The sequence below is a fragment of the Periplaneta americana genome, chromosome 16 (assembly GCF_040183065.1).
Source record: "Periplaneta americana isolate PAMFEO1 chromosome 16, P.americana_PAMFEO1_priV1, whole genome shotgun sequence".
Classification (NCBI taxonomy): domain Eukaryota; kingdom Metazoa; phylum Arthropoda; class Insecta; order Blattodea; family Blattidae; genus Periplaneta; species Periplaneta americana.
Genome location: NC_091132.1, coordinates 20909606 through 20924850, shown reverse-complemented (window position 1 = coordinate 20924850; position 15245 = coordinate 20909606). Strand labels below are relative to the sequence as shown.

At 35.2% G+C, this 15245-nt stretch overlaps 1 protein-coding gene across 2 annotated transcripts in view; it reads left to right on the top strand.

The window, feature by feature from the left end:
• Positions 1 to 15245, top strand: part of LOC138716368 (isovaleryl-CoA dehydrogenase, mitochondrial-like) — a 36293-nt gene that overhangs the window by 16729 nt on the left and 4319 nt on the right. For both annotated transcript variants that reach the window (XM_069849384.1, XM_069849383.1), the window contains exons 4-7: positions 2835 to 2996; positions 3927 to 4186; positions 13259 to 13349; positions 14229 to 14397. In XM_069849384.1, the coding sequence (XP_069705485.1) occupies positions 2835 to 2996; positions 3927 to 4186; positions 13259 to 13349; positions 14229 to 14397 (682 nt within the window). The remainder of the gene's footprint in view (positions 1 to 2834; positions 2997 to 3926; positions 4187 to 13258; positions 13350 to 14228; positions 14398 to 15245) is intronic.

The window sequence follows — 15245 nt, the reverse complement described above, 5'->3', positions numbered from 1 at the left end:
CTGTGCTTGGTGTTGCTGCACGTTCGAATTATAACAGTGCTATCTTTATTATAGAGAGACCTACCGCCTAGTACCAACCTTGTAGTAAAATGAAGCTGAAATGAATTTGTTTGTTAAAAATTGGATGGCTGTGAAAAAATTACGTTTCAAAGATTTTATAAGGATATTCATGAATATGTTCTAATAGAACATAGTACAGTAAAACCCCGATAAGACGCTGTTCAAGGGACCAGGTGTAAACCGTGTATTAACCGGGACCGCGTATTAGGCAGGTATACTAATTTTGACTTATATAGGCTACAGTATCTATTAGCATTTTTCTTTATTAAAATATCCTACATGATTCATGAAATGTAATACAGTATTACTCCATTATGTAATATTATTGTACTGTACGTTAAAGACATTTATGATACTGTATGTATGTACCGGTACTGTACTTAATTCTTTCGAAAAGAGTCATTTATAGTTGTTTGCCATGTGCGTGTTCTCCAAGTCCTCATGTTTACCACACTTCACTTTCCTGTGCTTACACTCTCCAGACGTCGCAGCTGCAGTGATTGAGTCGCGATTTTTTATTATCTTTCTTAATATCGATGATGGAATTCCTAATGAATCAGGCAGTTGTTTCTGATTAAGAGTACTGTTTTCATCGTATTTTCGTAAGATTTCCAATTTTTCCGAAATAGAAAGCGTTTTTCATTTAACACTCATTGTAATCACACTCAAAGACACTTTAATACACTAAGGACAACAAACTGATCAGCAAAAATTTCCAGAACTTTATTACGGTCGAGTGAGGAACGTTGTTTGAGAGAGAGGGTTAACAATAGGGTGGGGTATTGTATAGTATGAAGGTTTAAATGCGCAGGTAAAGAGTCGAATACCAATACTTTTCAGGTTAATGGCACCAGTAAGTTCAATGGCCAAAATGTTTCATTGCTGTTACAGTACATTGCTCAAAATTACATCGAAAATATTCCACAAAAATAGCGTATTATGCGGGACTTGAGCATAACAAATGGGGTATTTTATAAAGGTGTTATATATGAAATGTCCAGGGACCGGACAAAAAAAGCATATTACAAGGGATAGTGTAATAAGCAGACGCGTCTTATCGAGGTTTTACTGTATAATATTAATAAATATACCGTAGCATAGTAATAATAATAATAATAATAATAATAATAATAATAATAATAATAATAATACACAGAATTTAAAATATCGATAATGTAAATTGTTACCAACTTAAAAATTCTGCGTATGCCACTAGACAGAGGTAAATATTGATGGAGATTAATTTTATCGTTTGTGTTTTTAATATTGGTGTTGGCTGAGATTGTTTTGTGCCAATATAATATCAATTGTGGAAAATATAATTCCTTTGTAACAGGAGTACTAAATTTAAGTTACTTAGTGTGCAAACTTTCCATGACAAAATGACCCCAAGTACCAGTGAGTTCATTGCTGAATGTATGGTGAATAAAGATGGAGTATTAGCATTTTTCTCATGTCGCCATTTTTTACAAATAATAATCCATTATAACAGAGTAATAAAGGCACACTGTCACTGTGATGTACAGACAGATGTGAATGTCAGTGACAGGCAGTACCATTATGAGCTTATTGTTATGAACTAAGAAATAAAAACAAAAGAAATAAGTTTAATATTTATTGAACATCTGTTGCAATCCCATTCTAATACAACTAGTGGCTTGTGCAGCAAATGCTGCGAACTAAGTTCATTAGACGTTCAAATAAACATTTTTCAGATTTATTTTCAGTGAAGAATGCCAGACATTTTGAAAGTGATTTGCTTCCATAACAATGAAAGATACTCTCTCCCGAGCCAATATTGAAGAGAACCACGCATATAAATATCTACACCACACCGCCACTAAATATATGAAATAGACCCAACCCCACTTCATTAATAATTCATAAAATATTTGATTTTTAATAATATTATTATATTACGTAAGTTTTATAGCTTTCAGTAACATATACTATATATACTACTGTATATAGCCGCCACTCAGTAAAATATAGAAATCAAAATCGAATTTAAGTTATTCTCTACATCTACTTATATAACCCCAAAACCTTTCACTTTCATATCATCAATATAGGATTAATATGTATAATTAATGAAAAATAGTCGCATCATGGCATTAACTACAATAATATTTCATTTCTAATGGTAATAATGTCATCAAACCACCTCAAGTTTTGTAGTTTTTAATATCCAATACACAGCTGTACCCAGAAAATTACACACCACAGAATCGAACCTGTAAATTATTTTTAGTAAGTTAAGTTTTTAATAACCAATTTAATTTGAGCTCTAATTATGTCAGCATTCTTGCAGATCATGGCCTTCGTGTAATATTGTTTATTGTAGTATGTGTTTTGTTTTATTCTGAAATGCAACACGGCCGACTTGATGCTCGCTTCGCTTCTTCTTTACAAAAAAGCGAAGGGAATACCAAGTCGACCGTGAATGCTATTAGCTAGTTCTCAAAACTGACGACAGATGGATTTTGGAAAATAGGAAAATTATGTTTAAAATTGACATTTCACTGAAAACTACTATTTTTCCGAAAAACTTTGAGTTCCAAGCTTCAAAATGAGGGGTCATTTATTAAGATCCGTCCAGCCGTTTTCCCGTAATTTCCATTACCAGTTCAAATTATATATATAGATAGTTTTTCTTTATTATTTTTACTGTTATTCTCGTTTATGAAAACTATTGATTGAAGGAATATGAATAAATATGAGAATGTAATCATTCTTCTTTTGGCGTGATTGAAAAATAGTTTAATTTGTTACAGCTGTGTTCAGGAGAGCATATTGGAGCACTTGCTATGTCTGAACCGGGATCAGGTTCAGATGTTCTGTCGATGAAACTTAAAGCTGAAAAGAAAGGTGATTATTATGTTCTAAATGGAAACAAAATGTGGATCACCAATGGACCGGATGCTGACGTATTAGTGGTAAGTTTAATATGAGCCTGATTGAGCAGATTACCTGTTTGATTAAATCAGATCTAAACAAATAAACTGATAAACACGTAAAACACGAAACAGCATGTTGAGCGCCTGGCTTCAGCAGTGTTGAAGCTGTTTCTGAATTTGTTATTATGGTGTTCTGAATCACAGATAAAAAGAGCAATCCATTTCGTGTAATTGTTACAATGGTTCGAATTTTGTTATTTTTGTTATTATAGAAAAGTGATTTTGAAGCTCTATCATCTCCTTAAAATAAATTATAAATTTTAAATTCAGATCACATTCTGAATAAATCTATACTAGATACCTCTCTTATATTTTAGGAGGGTAAAAACTATACTGTTTACCTCTCTGAATTTTTTCAGGACCAAAACTTGCCCTTACCTCCCAGTTGTTTCGCCACTGTTCGTGTAATTATGCAGTACCAAACAGAATAACTTCTAAATACTGTGACTTGAAGATTTTGAAACAATCCAATTTTTCCTCAGTATCGGTACTTCCTTTAAGTTAGATAGTTTTGTAGCATATAAAATGTGATCAAACGAAACAAGTGAGAAACATTTTAGTTATTCCTACAAATTCAGGAGACCTTTCCCCAGATTCATTTATTTATTGAAACCAGTACTTATTCCTTAATATGAAATCAATAAATGAAGAAATAAAAAGATACAACAAAATAGTATAAGCATATCCAAAGAATGTACGACTTGCTTTTACTGTAAGTCACTTGGAAGGAGATGTGTGTGTAGACCACAAAAAAAAAAGGTGGATGGATTCACTTTGAGGATAGAACAGGCAGAATGGAGTGAATATGTTGATGACGACAACAATGATGATAATTTATTTACTTGTTTATATATTTTTATTTCTTTTATACAAGTATTTATCTTCTTGTAAGTCACTTGTCTAACACAGGTTTATGCTCGGACTGATCCAACTGCAGCAAAACAACAGCATGGTATATCTACTTTCATTGTAGAAAAAGCATTTGAAGGTTTTAAAGCAGGCCCAAAACTTGACAAACTTGGCATGTGGGGATCAAACACTTCTGAGTTGATATTTGAAGATTGCAAAGTTCCAGTTCAGAATCTTCTTGGAGGAGAAAATAAAGGCGTCTACATCTTGTTCAGTGGATTAGATCTGGAGAGATTGGTTTCGGCTTCATGCAGTCTTGGGTAAGTTGATTATGCATGGTGTACATTCCACCTACCGGTACTAATGATACCGTTACCTGAATTCTCCTGTAAATGTTGGAAGAAGACAGCAGCGGATTTTCAGGGGAGGCAAGGGAGGCCTGGCCTCCCTAAATATTTTGTCAGAGCCCAGCTCTCATGAGTTGAAATGGCAATATTCAAACTGATAGCGTTTCTAGTCTTAGGGAGGAATATGTAATTCATGCTGCTAGCAACAGGAAGCGCTGCAGGTAGCACTATGGGGTGGAATACACAGAGCACAAGCACGGAAGTTACTGTACTACAATGACATCTAGCGACCTTGCGTTCTAATAGTTGGGAGTAGGTAGGCAAAGCAGAACTCAGCTCCTGGAAACCATGACAACAGCTGTTTAGCCAATAGGGAAGCTGTCTTGTTCGCGCGCTTCATACCAAAAAGGCGCCATGAAAGGAGTTGGTTTTGGCTTAGGCTCCTCGCTTCAGTCTGATGCAGTGAGCTTTTTTTTTTTTTTTTTTTTATTGAACAACATGCTCCATTACAGAGTAATACTACATGTTTTAGATTTTCCGTTTCCTACGATAAATATACATTTGGATACATTGATATTACCTAAGGAAGATAGAGAATTAATACAAATATATATATATATATATATATATATAGGGCTTAACCTAAATAAAAAGAAAAGAAAGTATATATACATGATTGGAATATATTGCAATTGGTTTTTTTTAACAAATTGATAATTGTATAAAAGTTGAATGATAAATGTGTGTATCCTAGCTATAAATGCATTGCTACAATTGTTCGAAATCTATTGAATTGATGGAGGCAATGAATGGTTGAAGATGAAATTTTATGAGTTGATATTTGTTAGGTGGCCAACTTGCTGTCTTCAAGATGCGGTTTCTTAGAATTTCCCTTTGTTTCCTTAATATTGTGCAATCATACAGCAAGTGATCTATAGTCTGACCTCCACTATTACACGGACATTTTGCACTCTCCAGTAACTTGAATAGATGGAGGTAGGCTCTAGTCATCCCGTGTCCTGTCACCATTGACGTGAAGATGGCTGTAATATTTAATTCCATCTTAAGCCTCTCTTTTACATTAGGAAAGTAGGATTTTGTTATCGCTGCCTTTGTGGTGTCATCCCATTCTTTTTGCCATTTTAGTTTTCCTTCTTCTTCTATTTCACTTAGAATTATACTTTTTGGAATTTTATCATAACATACTGCTGCATTCTTGTTTTGTGCCGCTGCCTTCGCTAGTCGATCCGCTAGTTCATTACCGTATGTTCCGACGTGGGCCTTGATCCAGAAGAATTCTATTGTCCAGTTTACCTTCTCCAAAATTAAGACTTTCTTCCTGATTTCTTCTATAAGATATTTGTGGTTGTGAGCTTGTAGCAATGGATGTGAGTGATGATACTGTGGTTTCACTGTTGGAGGTTCCCTTTTCACGACGAAATGAAATCGACAGAAGAATTATACTACAGCGAGGTAGACCTACTCCGAAATTTTAATTTCTTCAAAATGATAAAGGTAAGACCAGAACATTTAAATCCTCGTGGTACGATCAACACAAGTGGCTGTGTGGTAGCAGTACAAAGGAGAATCTGTTTTGTTGGCCATGTAATAACAAAGGCGTCTGGTCATATGAAGGCTACAGTGACATGAAAAACTTGTCTAGGGCTGTAGTTAGGCATAGCTCAAGTAGAGACCACTTGAATTGTTACGTGGCATTTAAAGGACTCTGTAAACAAACCCTTAATATATCGGAAATGTTGAGCGAACAGAATAGACTGTTAAAAATTAAATACAATGAAGAAGTGAAACTCAACAGGGAAATTTACAAAATTATAATTGATGTCACGTGTGCTCTGGCTGCGCAAGAAATCGCGTTCTGAGGCCATGATGAAAAGGAATGCTCTCTAAACCCTGGAAATTTTAAAACTACATTTCTTCTAGTTCTAAGTAGGGATGTGGCATTAAAAAAACATTGGGAGAATATGGGATACTTTAGAGGGGTATCGAAAACAATTCAGAATGAACTCATTGAGTGCATTGAAGAAGAAATACAAGATTTCATTGGAAAAAGAATTAATGCGGCCCCTTTCTTTGCCTGTATTGTTGACGAGACGACTGACATCACTGAAACATCTGTGTTCTATCGCTGTTAAATAAAATAAAAACTATTTAAAAATACATATACCGGTACTCACATTACTTGAACAGCAAATTCACTCGACGGTATTTGACGAGATGAAGCCGAGGATTCGCCATAGATTACCTAACATTTTCTTTACGGTTGGGGAAAACCTCGGGAAAACCCCAACAAATATTTGTAACCCTTCATCACGTGCTGGCCTCCCCAAGTTTTGAACCCACCGTCCGCCACTGGAAGAAGAGTGATGTGATATATATGGGTTGATTTTTTAGTAGTGGCAACTATTCTGCAGTGATGCCGTGCAAAGGAGCCAGGCAATATCGTTTATACTACAGGTTGCTTACATGCCTTCCCTGCCTCAGCGCTAATGAACTTGCCCTCTCCCTCCATGTCTGTTTACAGTGACAACAATAAGACGAGCAGTTGTGAGCAAGCGGTCGCAGAATACAGTCGCAATGTTTTCACAGGAGGAACAGAGAAGCTGGCTAAAAATTCAATATGTTAGAGGTCGCATGGCATGACAGTATCATCAAGGACTGCAAGAGGCTTGCAGTGCAGCTGCGTTACCTTACCGAGTGGTAGCAGGTGGGTTAGAGCCTTCAGAAAAGGACGCGAAAATGTGTTGGACATGCCTCGATCTGGTCACCCACCAGTAAGTGACGAACATGTACAGACTGTGTCCGCGTTAGTGAAGACAGACCAGAACTTAACGATTCGTGAATTAGTGCAAGATAAAGGATTGGCGCCTTCGACTGTGCTTCACATCCTGAAGGACTGCCCGAAATGCGGAAAACTGCCTCAAAATGAGTTTCACATGATTTATCAGACAGTCCACACTTGTGGAGTAAAGGTTAGCGCGTCTAGCCGCGAAACCAGGTGGCCCAGGTTCGATTCTCAATTGGGGCAAGTTACCTGGTTGAGGTTTTTTCGGGGGTTTTCCCTCAACCCAATATGAGCAAATGCTGGGTAACTTTCGGTGCTGGACCTCGGACTCATTTCACCGGCATTATCACCTTCATCTCATTCAGATGGTAAATAATCTAAGATTTTGATAAAGCGTCGTAAAATAACCTACTAAAATAAAATTTATCAGACATGCAGAAATGGAAGCTTCTCGTAGTCTCTTCCAGCACTATGAGCGCGGAGGAGAGATCTTCTTACGGTGTATCATTACAATTGATGAGACCTGGGCCAGATCTTATGAGCCTCAGCTGAAACACCAATCGGACGAGTGGCGTCATCACGGGTTGCCACGAAAAACAACAGTTCGGCAGACCCCCACCAATGTGAAGGCTATGCTTATTCTTGCCTATGATTAGGATGGTGTGATCTTAAAGCATATCATTCCCCCAAGGCAGAATGTTAATGCGGAGTACTACTGTCCGTTTTTGCGAAACAATCTGCGAGCAGCTCTGAGAAGAAAATGGCGACACTTTATGGATAACCCACACATTGTTCTGCATGACAGTGCTAGGGCGCATACAGCAGAAGTTGTGTCTGGATTGTTCAATCACTGGGACTGGGAAGTGCTGTATCACCCGTCATATTCTCCAGATTTAAGTCCCTGTGACTTCGATCCAATCCCTAAGATGAAGGACCCATTTCACGGGATTCGCTTCCGAACCCTTGAAGACGTTGTAAAGGCAACTGACCCGCTCTATTCGCACCATTAATAGATTAGACAGTGCCAACAGGATTCAACGGCTTCCTCATCGCTGGTAACGCGTACACAACGCTGGTGACTACACCGAAGGCTTGTAAAACTTAGAACCATGTAAATATGCTATATAATCGAGAAAAAAAATAGTTGCCACAACTAAAAAATCAACCTATGTATAATTCCAAAAGTTATTTTTTTGCAGGGACGATTTCTCAGGGCATGCTATGCTTGCTGCGCAAGCCCAATATTTTCGTAGAATGTGTATTTCTCAAAATGGCGTTACGTACATTAAAATTTATTTTGATTTTTGGAATACTGTATAGACGTAATACCATCCGCAGGTTGCACACCGCAAGTATTGCAACGCTTGCTCGTTTCTCGGAGCTACAGGAAAGACGCAGAAACAGCGAAAATATGATGCGCGCGCAAGTGCCTTCCTCCTTGGTCCGTCCTAGGCACACATGCTTCTGCTGTGTGTTGTTTGAAGCTCTGGTCCGAGAGCTACACCAACGACTATTTAACGTTACACAGACCAGTATTGACAGCAGGAATGTGCTGTGATTTGCGAGTGCAATGTAATTGTATGAGCGGAATGCATATGTTAGCTACCGCATGTATTATTAATTCTTAAACATTAATTTGAAGTATTGCAATGAGTTCGGAATTGTGTGTCATTGAAACCTTATTATTAAATCAATTTTCCCGAAGGACTATTCAAGAGAAGACAGACATTATAGAGAATATGTGCGCTCGTTCAGTGCAGCTCAATACAACAATGTGCATTGGTTGGCAGGGTCGAAAAAACTAAATAAACTGTTTTGTTGGCCATGTTTGTTATATTATATCGAACTTCTACATCTGATAAGCGAATATGATCCATGACTCATAATGATTTCATAATTATAAAATAAATTATTTATGTGGGTCTGATTATTTTTATTAATTTTGAATTATTATATCCTCCCATCTTCCCCTATGAATAAAAGAGCAATAAGCTTGCGTGACTAGCATTCGCCCCTGTTTTTTTGTTACTTTGTACATAGATTACAAATATCTTCTTCAGTAGCCACACAATAGTATTCTAAACCTAGTGAAATGGCTCAATGATAATGCACTGGACTTCGCAATGGAAAGATTCTGGGTTCGATCCCTGGTGCCGATCAATCTGGTCGAGCTTTTTCCGTGGTTTTCCTCGGATTAATGTAACTAATTTTTCGTTAATAAAAGCTAATGCCGGATTAGACCCCAATTACCTCGAAATAATAGACACGGCACAACAGCGACAGCATTCCGAACAGTAAACTACAGAGTTGTAATATGACTTTGGAGCTAAAGCGACTATAAATGAATCAATAAAGCTAAGAAAAGATTGTTTTGAATGCTGTTATGAGGAAAGGAGCATGAGAAGTAACCATTATTTCTTTTATAAGAATCCTTATGTTAATCAGTAGAGGTTTATATAATTTCTCCTTTCCACCTTTTTCTCATCCTTTTCCACTCCTCCTCTAGCTCCTCTTCTTTTACTTCTCTGATGTTCTCTTTCTCTTGTTGTTAACATGGAAATTTTAAGTGACACCTATTCGGAAAAAATGTCCATTACCAATTGAAGAGTGATTTTCCAAATAATGCTAAGCCAGTTATAAACGATTTTTTATTTTATAGATTAACATTGTTATTTCCCACGCATTTATACAGGAATACCGGTACACTTGAAACTTTCCGAACAGTGTTACGTTCCGTGGTATTCCCATTATAATCTCTCAATTTTTTCCGAAATGTGCTAAGTCAGTAGTCTGAATGTTCCAAACTGTGCTAAGTCAATGCGCATGTGATATTAAAATGATTATTATTAAGACCTTGACTACTTTCAGTTTTACATGTAATGCAACATATTCAAATAAACATACATAATACTAAACAGGTTCACAATTTTTTTTTTCCAAGGCATGTTAAGTCAAGTGACTTAGCACATTTTGGAACATATTAAAATGTTAGCAGCATTGTTACCTAGCACAATTTCAATTTCCAAAAATTAAATTCTATCAATAAATCTCACTTTCCATATTGTTTTAACTGCCAAAGTCTCATTTCAGTACCTTTTCCATTTATAAAAAATCATGTTTCCTGAAAAAGTAGTTTTCTTGACTTAGCACCATTTGGAAAGTCATTCTTCATTTTTGTAATGGGCCTACTCTACAAGCAACTTGCCTCTTAGCATAAGCAAGCTGAAGCAATCTACGACAACATCACATAAAGGATAGAAATAAAATAACTCCTAATAATGCAACTAGCATAATTTTCTTTAATTCATTCTATACATAACATAACCTACAAACGTCCAAATCCCTAGGCCTACACTCAGACAACCACCAACTGCTTAAACGTTTCACGGAATTATAGGGATTCTACGGATCCTCTGCTATATTTTTCTATTCTTCTTTTTCTCATTGTGTCCTTTTCTTTGTTATCTTTTTGCTTCATCATAACTATCATCTTTTCTTCCCCCCCCTCTTTTTCTTTTCTGTCTTGTATTTATTAAATCATGTCATGTGCCCTGTTACAGTCTTTTGAAAAATAATTAGCCTATAAATTCTTTGACAAAAACAATAATTGAAAGGTACCCTAGTTTATTGCTAGTGATAAAATAATGTTATATTTAATGAGATCTGATGATTTTACTTCTGCGAATTCTTTAATTTATTAGTGATCAATATTTAAACTAACAAACCACAAACTGAACTGACAAAGTTCCTGTAATTGTGTGAAACGTTTATGCTCTCAGTTGGGTGATATTGTGACAGTATTTTGATTTTTAAAGAACTGGTTCTTATTTCTAAGGATTGTGAATATGGTTGAGAGTGAAATAAATTTAATGTAATTTATGTATCAGTATTAATAATTATTTTTCCTTTATTTTTTATTGAATATATACCATATACTTGCACAAATATTTACAATGTAATTACTGTGTTTCATCTGATTTATCCATTCCTAAATAACTGACATCACAATAGTATAACATAACTTATTGCCATTGCTAAGCAACTGATGTCAGATGTTGAAATTTTAATATTTTAATCATTTTGACACTAGAGTTTAAATCATGAAGATGACACATACTTTCTCATTATATGTTCATGTGTTTTGCAACATTTCTGTCATTCAATCGTATTGCTAATGTTAATAAAATTTATAGTTTATTTCCTTTAACTATAATTCAAAATACCGGTACCGGTACATGAGAAATGGAGTCGTTTGCCATGTAGTATCCAAATAAGGAAACATTTCGTTTTGTGAATATATATTGACTAACATTTACAAATTTTGCAGTTTGGGTAGATATTATGTACGGTAATTATTAATTTTGTACAAATTTGCTTATGTAACGCAGTAGCTAAGCTTATTCATATTTTGTAATAATTTATAATAGCCTAAGCCTTTTCCTGTAACTTTGGAGACCAGTGTCCGATTTGTTTTAGTCTTTATAATAAAATTCTGTTTTGATGTGTACAGTTGTCTTCGTTTTCATGTACATATGAAAACAATGACACAAAGCTTCTATGCAAGATGATATTCCACATACACACTAGAATAATTTTATTATAAGTAACCGGGGATTTTCTTCTATGTAAATACTAAATATATTAGTTTTCTTTATTAATTATTAATGAATAAACACTTAACGAATCACGCAAATAGTGTGTAATGGTCATTTTGTATTGTATTGTATTCATTAACATTCCATGGTATTCATACATGCTTACAGCTAGAATATGGAACAAGTCAAAAAACTTAATACTATTATAAAATCTTAATTTATAGTCACAGTCTAGATGAAATATATACAGACGAGATTTACAATATAGTCTACTAGTACAACACATAGTTTTAGTATCAGTTTCATGAAGTGTTATTGAATGTCATGAATTCACCTACAGAATAGAAGGCGTGAGAAATTAGGTACTTCTTTAATTTGGCCCTAAATAATTTTATGTTTTGAGTTTCATTTTTTATATCGATAGGGAGGCTATTAAAAATTTTTACTGCCATATAACGCACTTCTTTTTGATAGCACGATAGACTTGCCAATGGAGTATGAAAGTCATTTTTTTGACGTGTATTTATGCTATGAACTGTTGAATTAGTTACAAAGTTTTCACGATTACATACGAGAAAGACTATTAATGAAAAGATATACTGACAAGCCATGGGCATTATTTGTAGTTTTTTGAAAATAGTCCTACACGATTCCCTAGATATGGCACCTACTATTATTCTAATTACTCTTTTTTGTAATAGAAATATATTGTTACTATCTGTGGAATTTCCCCAGGATATTATTCCAAAACTCATTACCGAGTGGAAGTATGCAAAGTATATTGTTTTTAAGGTATTGATATTTACTATCTTTTGCATAGATCTAATAGCAAAACAAGCTGAATTTAGTTTGGGGGTAATTTCTTTAATATGATTTTTCCAATTTAACACATTATCGATTTTTAAGCCAAGAAATTTGGTTGTTGTTGTTTCTAATAGGGATCTATTGCTAATTATTACGCTAGAAATTTGCGACGTTGAATTTGGACAGGATTTAAATTGAATTATGTTAGTTTTGTTACAATTTAATACTAATTTATTGACTAAGAACCAGTCACATATTTTGAAGAGAATTTCCTCTGTTGAAGATTGGAATGTGTTGGAGTTATTGGCTGTAATTACTATACTTGTGTCATCTGCAAATAATATGGGATGACCTGCATCTTTTATAAGGAGGGCTAGATGGGTACCGCACAGCAGGCTTTCATTTAAAGTTCAATAGGGTACCATAGGTATACATGACTGTTTCTCAACCCAAAGGAAAATATCACTCGGTACCTCCAGAGAACCTTGATTTTTTTTTCTTTAATTTGCTTAATTGAAATGATTATTTTGGTATAAATTAAAATAATAAAAGCTTGTGAATCTGCATATTTGAAAAAAGAAACAGTGGTTGCGCAAAATTAATTTTACACAACGTTTTGTAAAGTAGCAGTTCAACAATTAGTCCTTATATAGAATAATATGTAATGAGAAAATATATGTCATTTGCATGGCACTGATTTTATTTATTTATTTAATCTTTCCTTAACAATATCACTCGTGTGACGTTCCAAAGGGATTTTGATCTAATGGTCTTGGGAAGGTTCTCTTGTCAGAATAATCTCTTTACTGAAGAGTATTGATGTTTTGTAATTGTTACTTGTAGGATAATGCAAGCTGCTTGTGATGTTGCCTTCAAGTATGTCCATGAAAGAAAACAATTTAATAGAAGGATTGGAGAATTTCAATTAATACAGGTATGTTATGCATTAAAAAATCAAATATCAATTCCTACTGAATAATGCAGTACATGTAATTCATATCACGGGAACAGAAGGTTCATTACAATCCTCACATAAGTTCTCCATTTCAAGAATGGACTCCTCATATTATGTTGAGAAGGAACAAGTTATCACATTATGGGTTGGAAATTCTTGATTTATGAGTTAGCAATAATTTTATTTGTTGCTAGATGATATCCACTGTCCTGCATCATGGCGTCATGGTCTAAGGCATCCTGCCTAGGACTCGCATTATGAAATGTGCGCTGATTCCAGTCCTTATGGGGGAGAAATTTTCTCATGAAATTTCAGCCAATGTATGGGACCATGTCCACTCAATATCGTGATGTACTTGGGGAGCTGCAATAGATAGCGAAATCCAGTTGCAAAAGCCTGCTGTAACGGCTTTGATCCTTTGAAAAGGTGGAAAAATTCAAGTACCTTGGATGAAGTTACAGGAGAATGGAGAAAGTTACACAGCGCAGAACTGCACACATTGTATTCTTCACCTAACATAATGAGGAACATTAAATCCAGGCATTTGAGATGGTCAGGGCATGTAGCACGTATGGATGAATCCAGAAATGCATATAGAGTGTTAGTTGGGAGACCTGAGGGAAAGGCGTAGATGGGAGGATAATATTAAAATGGATTTGAGAGAGGTGGGATATGATAGTAGAGACTGGATTAATCTTGCTCAGAATAGGGACCGATGGCGGGCTTATGTGAGGGCGGCAATGAACCTGTGGGTTCCTTAAAAGCCATTTGTAAATAAGTAAGTAATACGAACTGCATGTCATCCAGTAGTAATTCAGCACGTAACAGTGAAGAGTTACAGATGTTGTTCCTTCTCAGGGCAAGATAGCAGACATGTACACAACATTATCCGCTTGTAGGAGCTACCTGTACAATGTTGCGAAAGCATGTGATGCAGGACATGTGAACAGGAAGGACTGTGCTGGTGTGATTCTGTACTTGTCTGAGAGAGCAACACAGGTTACCTTGGATGCAATTCAGTGTCTGGGTAAGTTTTTTCTCATTAATAGTCAGTTTCTAGTGTTTCAGGTTAAGATTTATTTTCTTTCTCAAGGACAAAATTTGGTTCTGGCCTTTGCACATCGTGTATAAATTGAAATTGACAGTCTGCTACCTTAGTTACCACATAATAAAATAATCCATTATTTTTTATAATCTGATTGTTGCATAACTCTAATTTCTGTGGAAACATAAAAAGTCATAAGGACTGTTTCCAGTAATAGCAGTGGCAGTGGCAGTGAAAGTGTGATAATGGTAATAATTATATTATAAATAATTGATTAAATGGCGATCTTACTCGTGTTAATTATGTAAGCATGTGCGGCTTACAGCTGTTTCGATGCTTCTTCACACCATCCTCATAGCCTACTAGATCTCGGAGTCATTTGGAAGTTCGAGATGACTCCGAGATCTAGTAGGCTCTGAGGATGGTGTGAAGAAGCATCGAAACAACTGTAAGCCGCACATGCTTACACAATTAACACGAGTAAGATCGCCATTTAATCAATTATTTATATTCAAGTGTTAAAAGTAGTATACCAAAGATTCAACATGAATTATATTATTAACACTTTTATCATTTTTATCAAATATAGTAGGTCTGTATTTTTTTTACCTGTTGCTAATAGCCTCCTTCCTTCAACACATTTTTTTTTTAGAAGCATCATCAAGTCATGTTAATAACAACTGCATTCAATCTATGGCCTTCCCCTTTTTCTTTTTACTTCTACTTTCCAATATAATTTTCTTTGGAATCCTCCCATACTACAGATAAATAGAAAATTTACATTTACAAAAATAATCAAAAGAAAATTGGGCAGTTACCATGAGGATAAA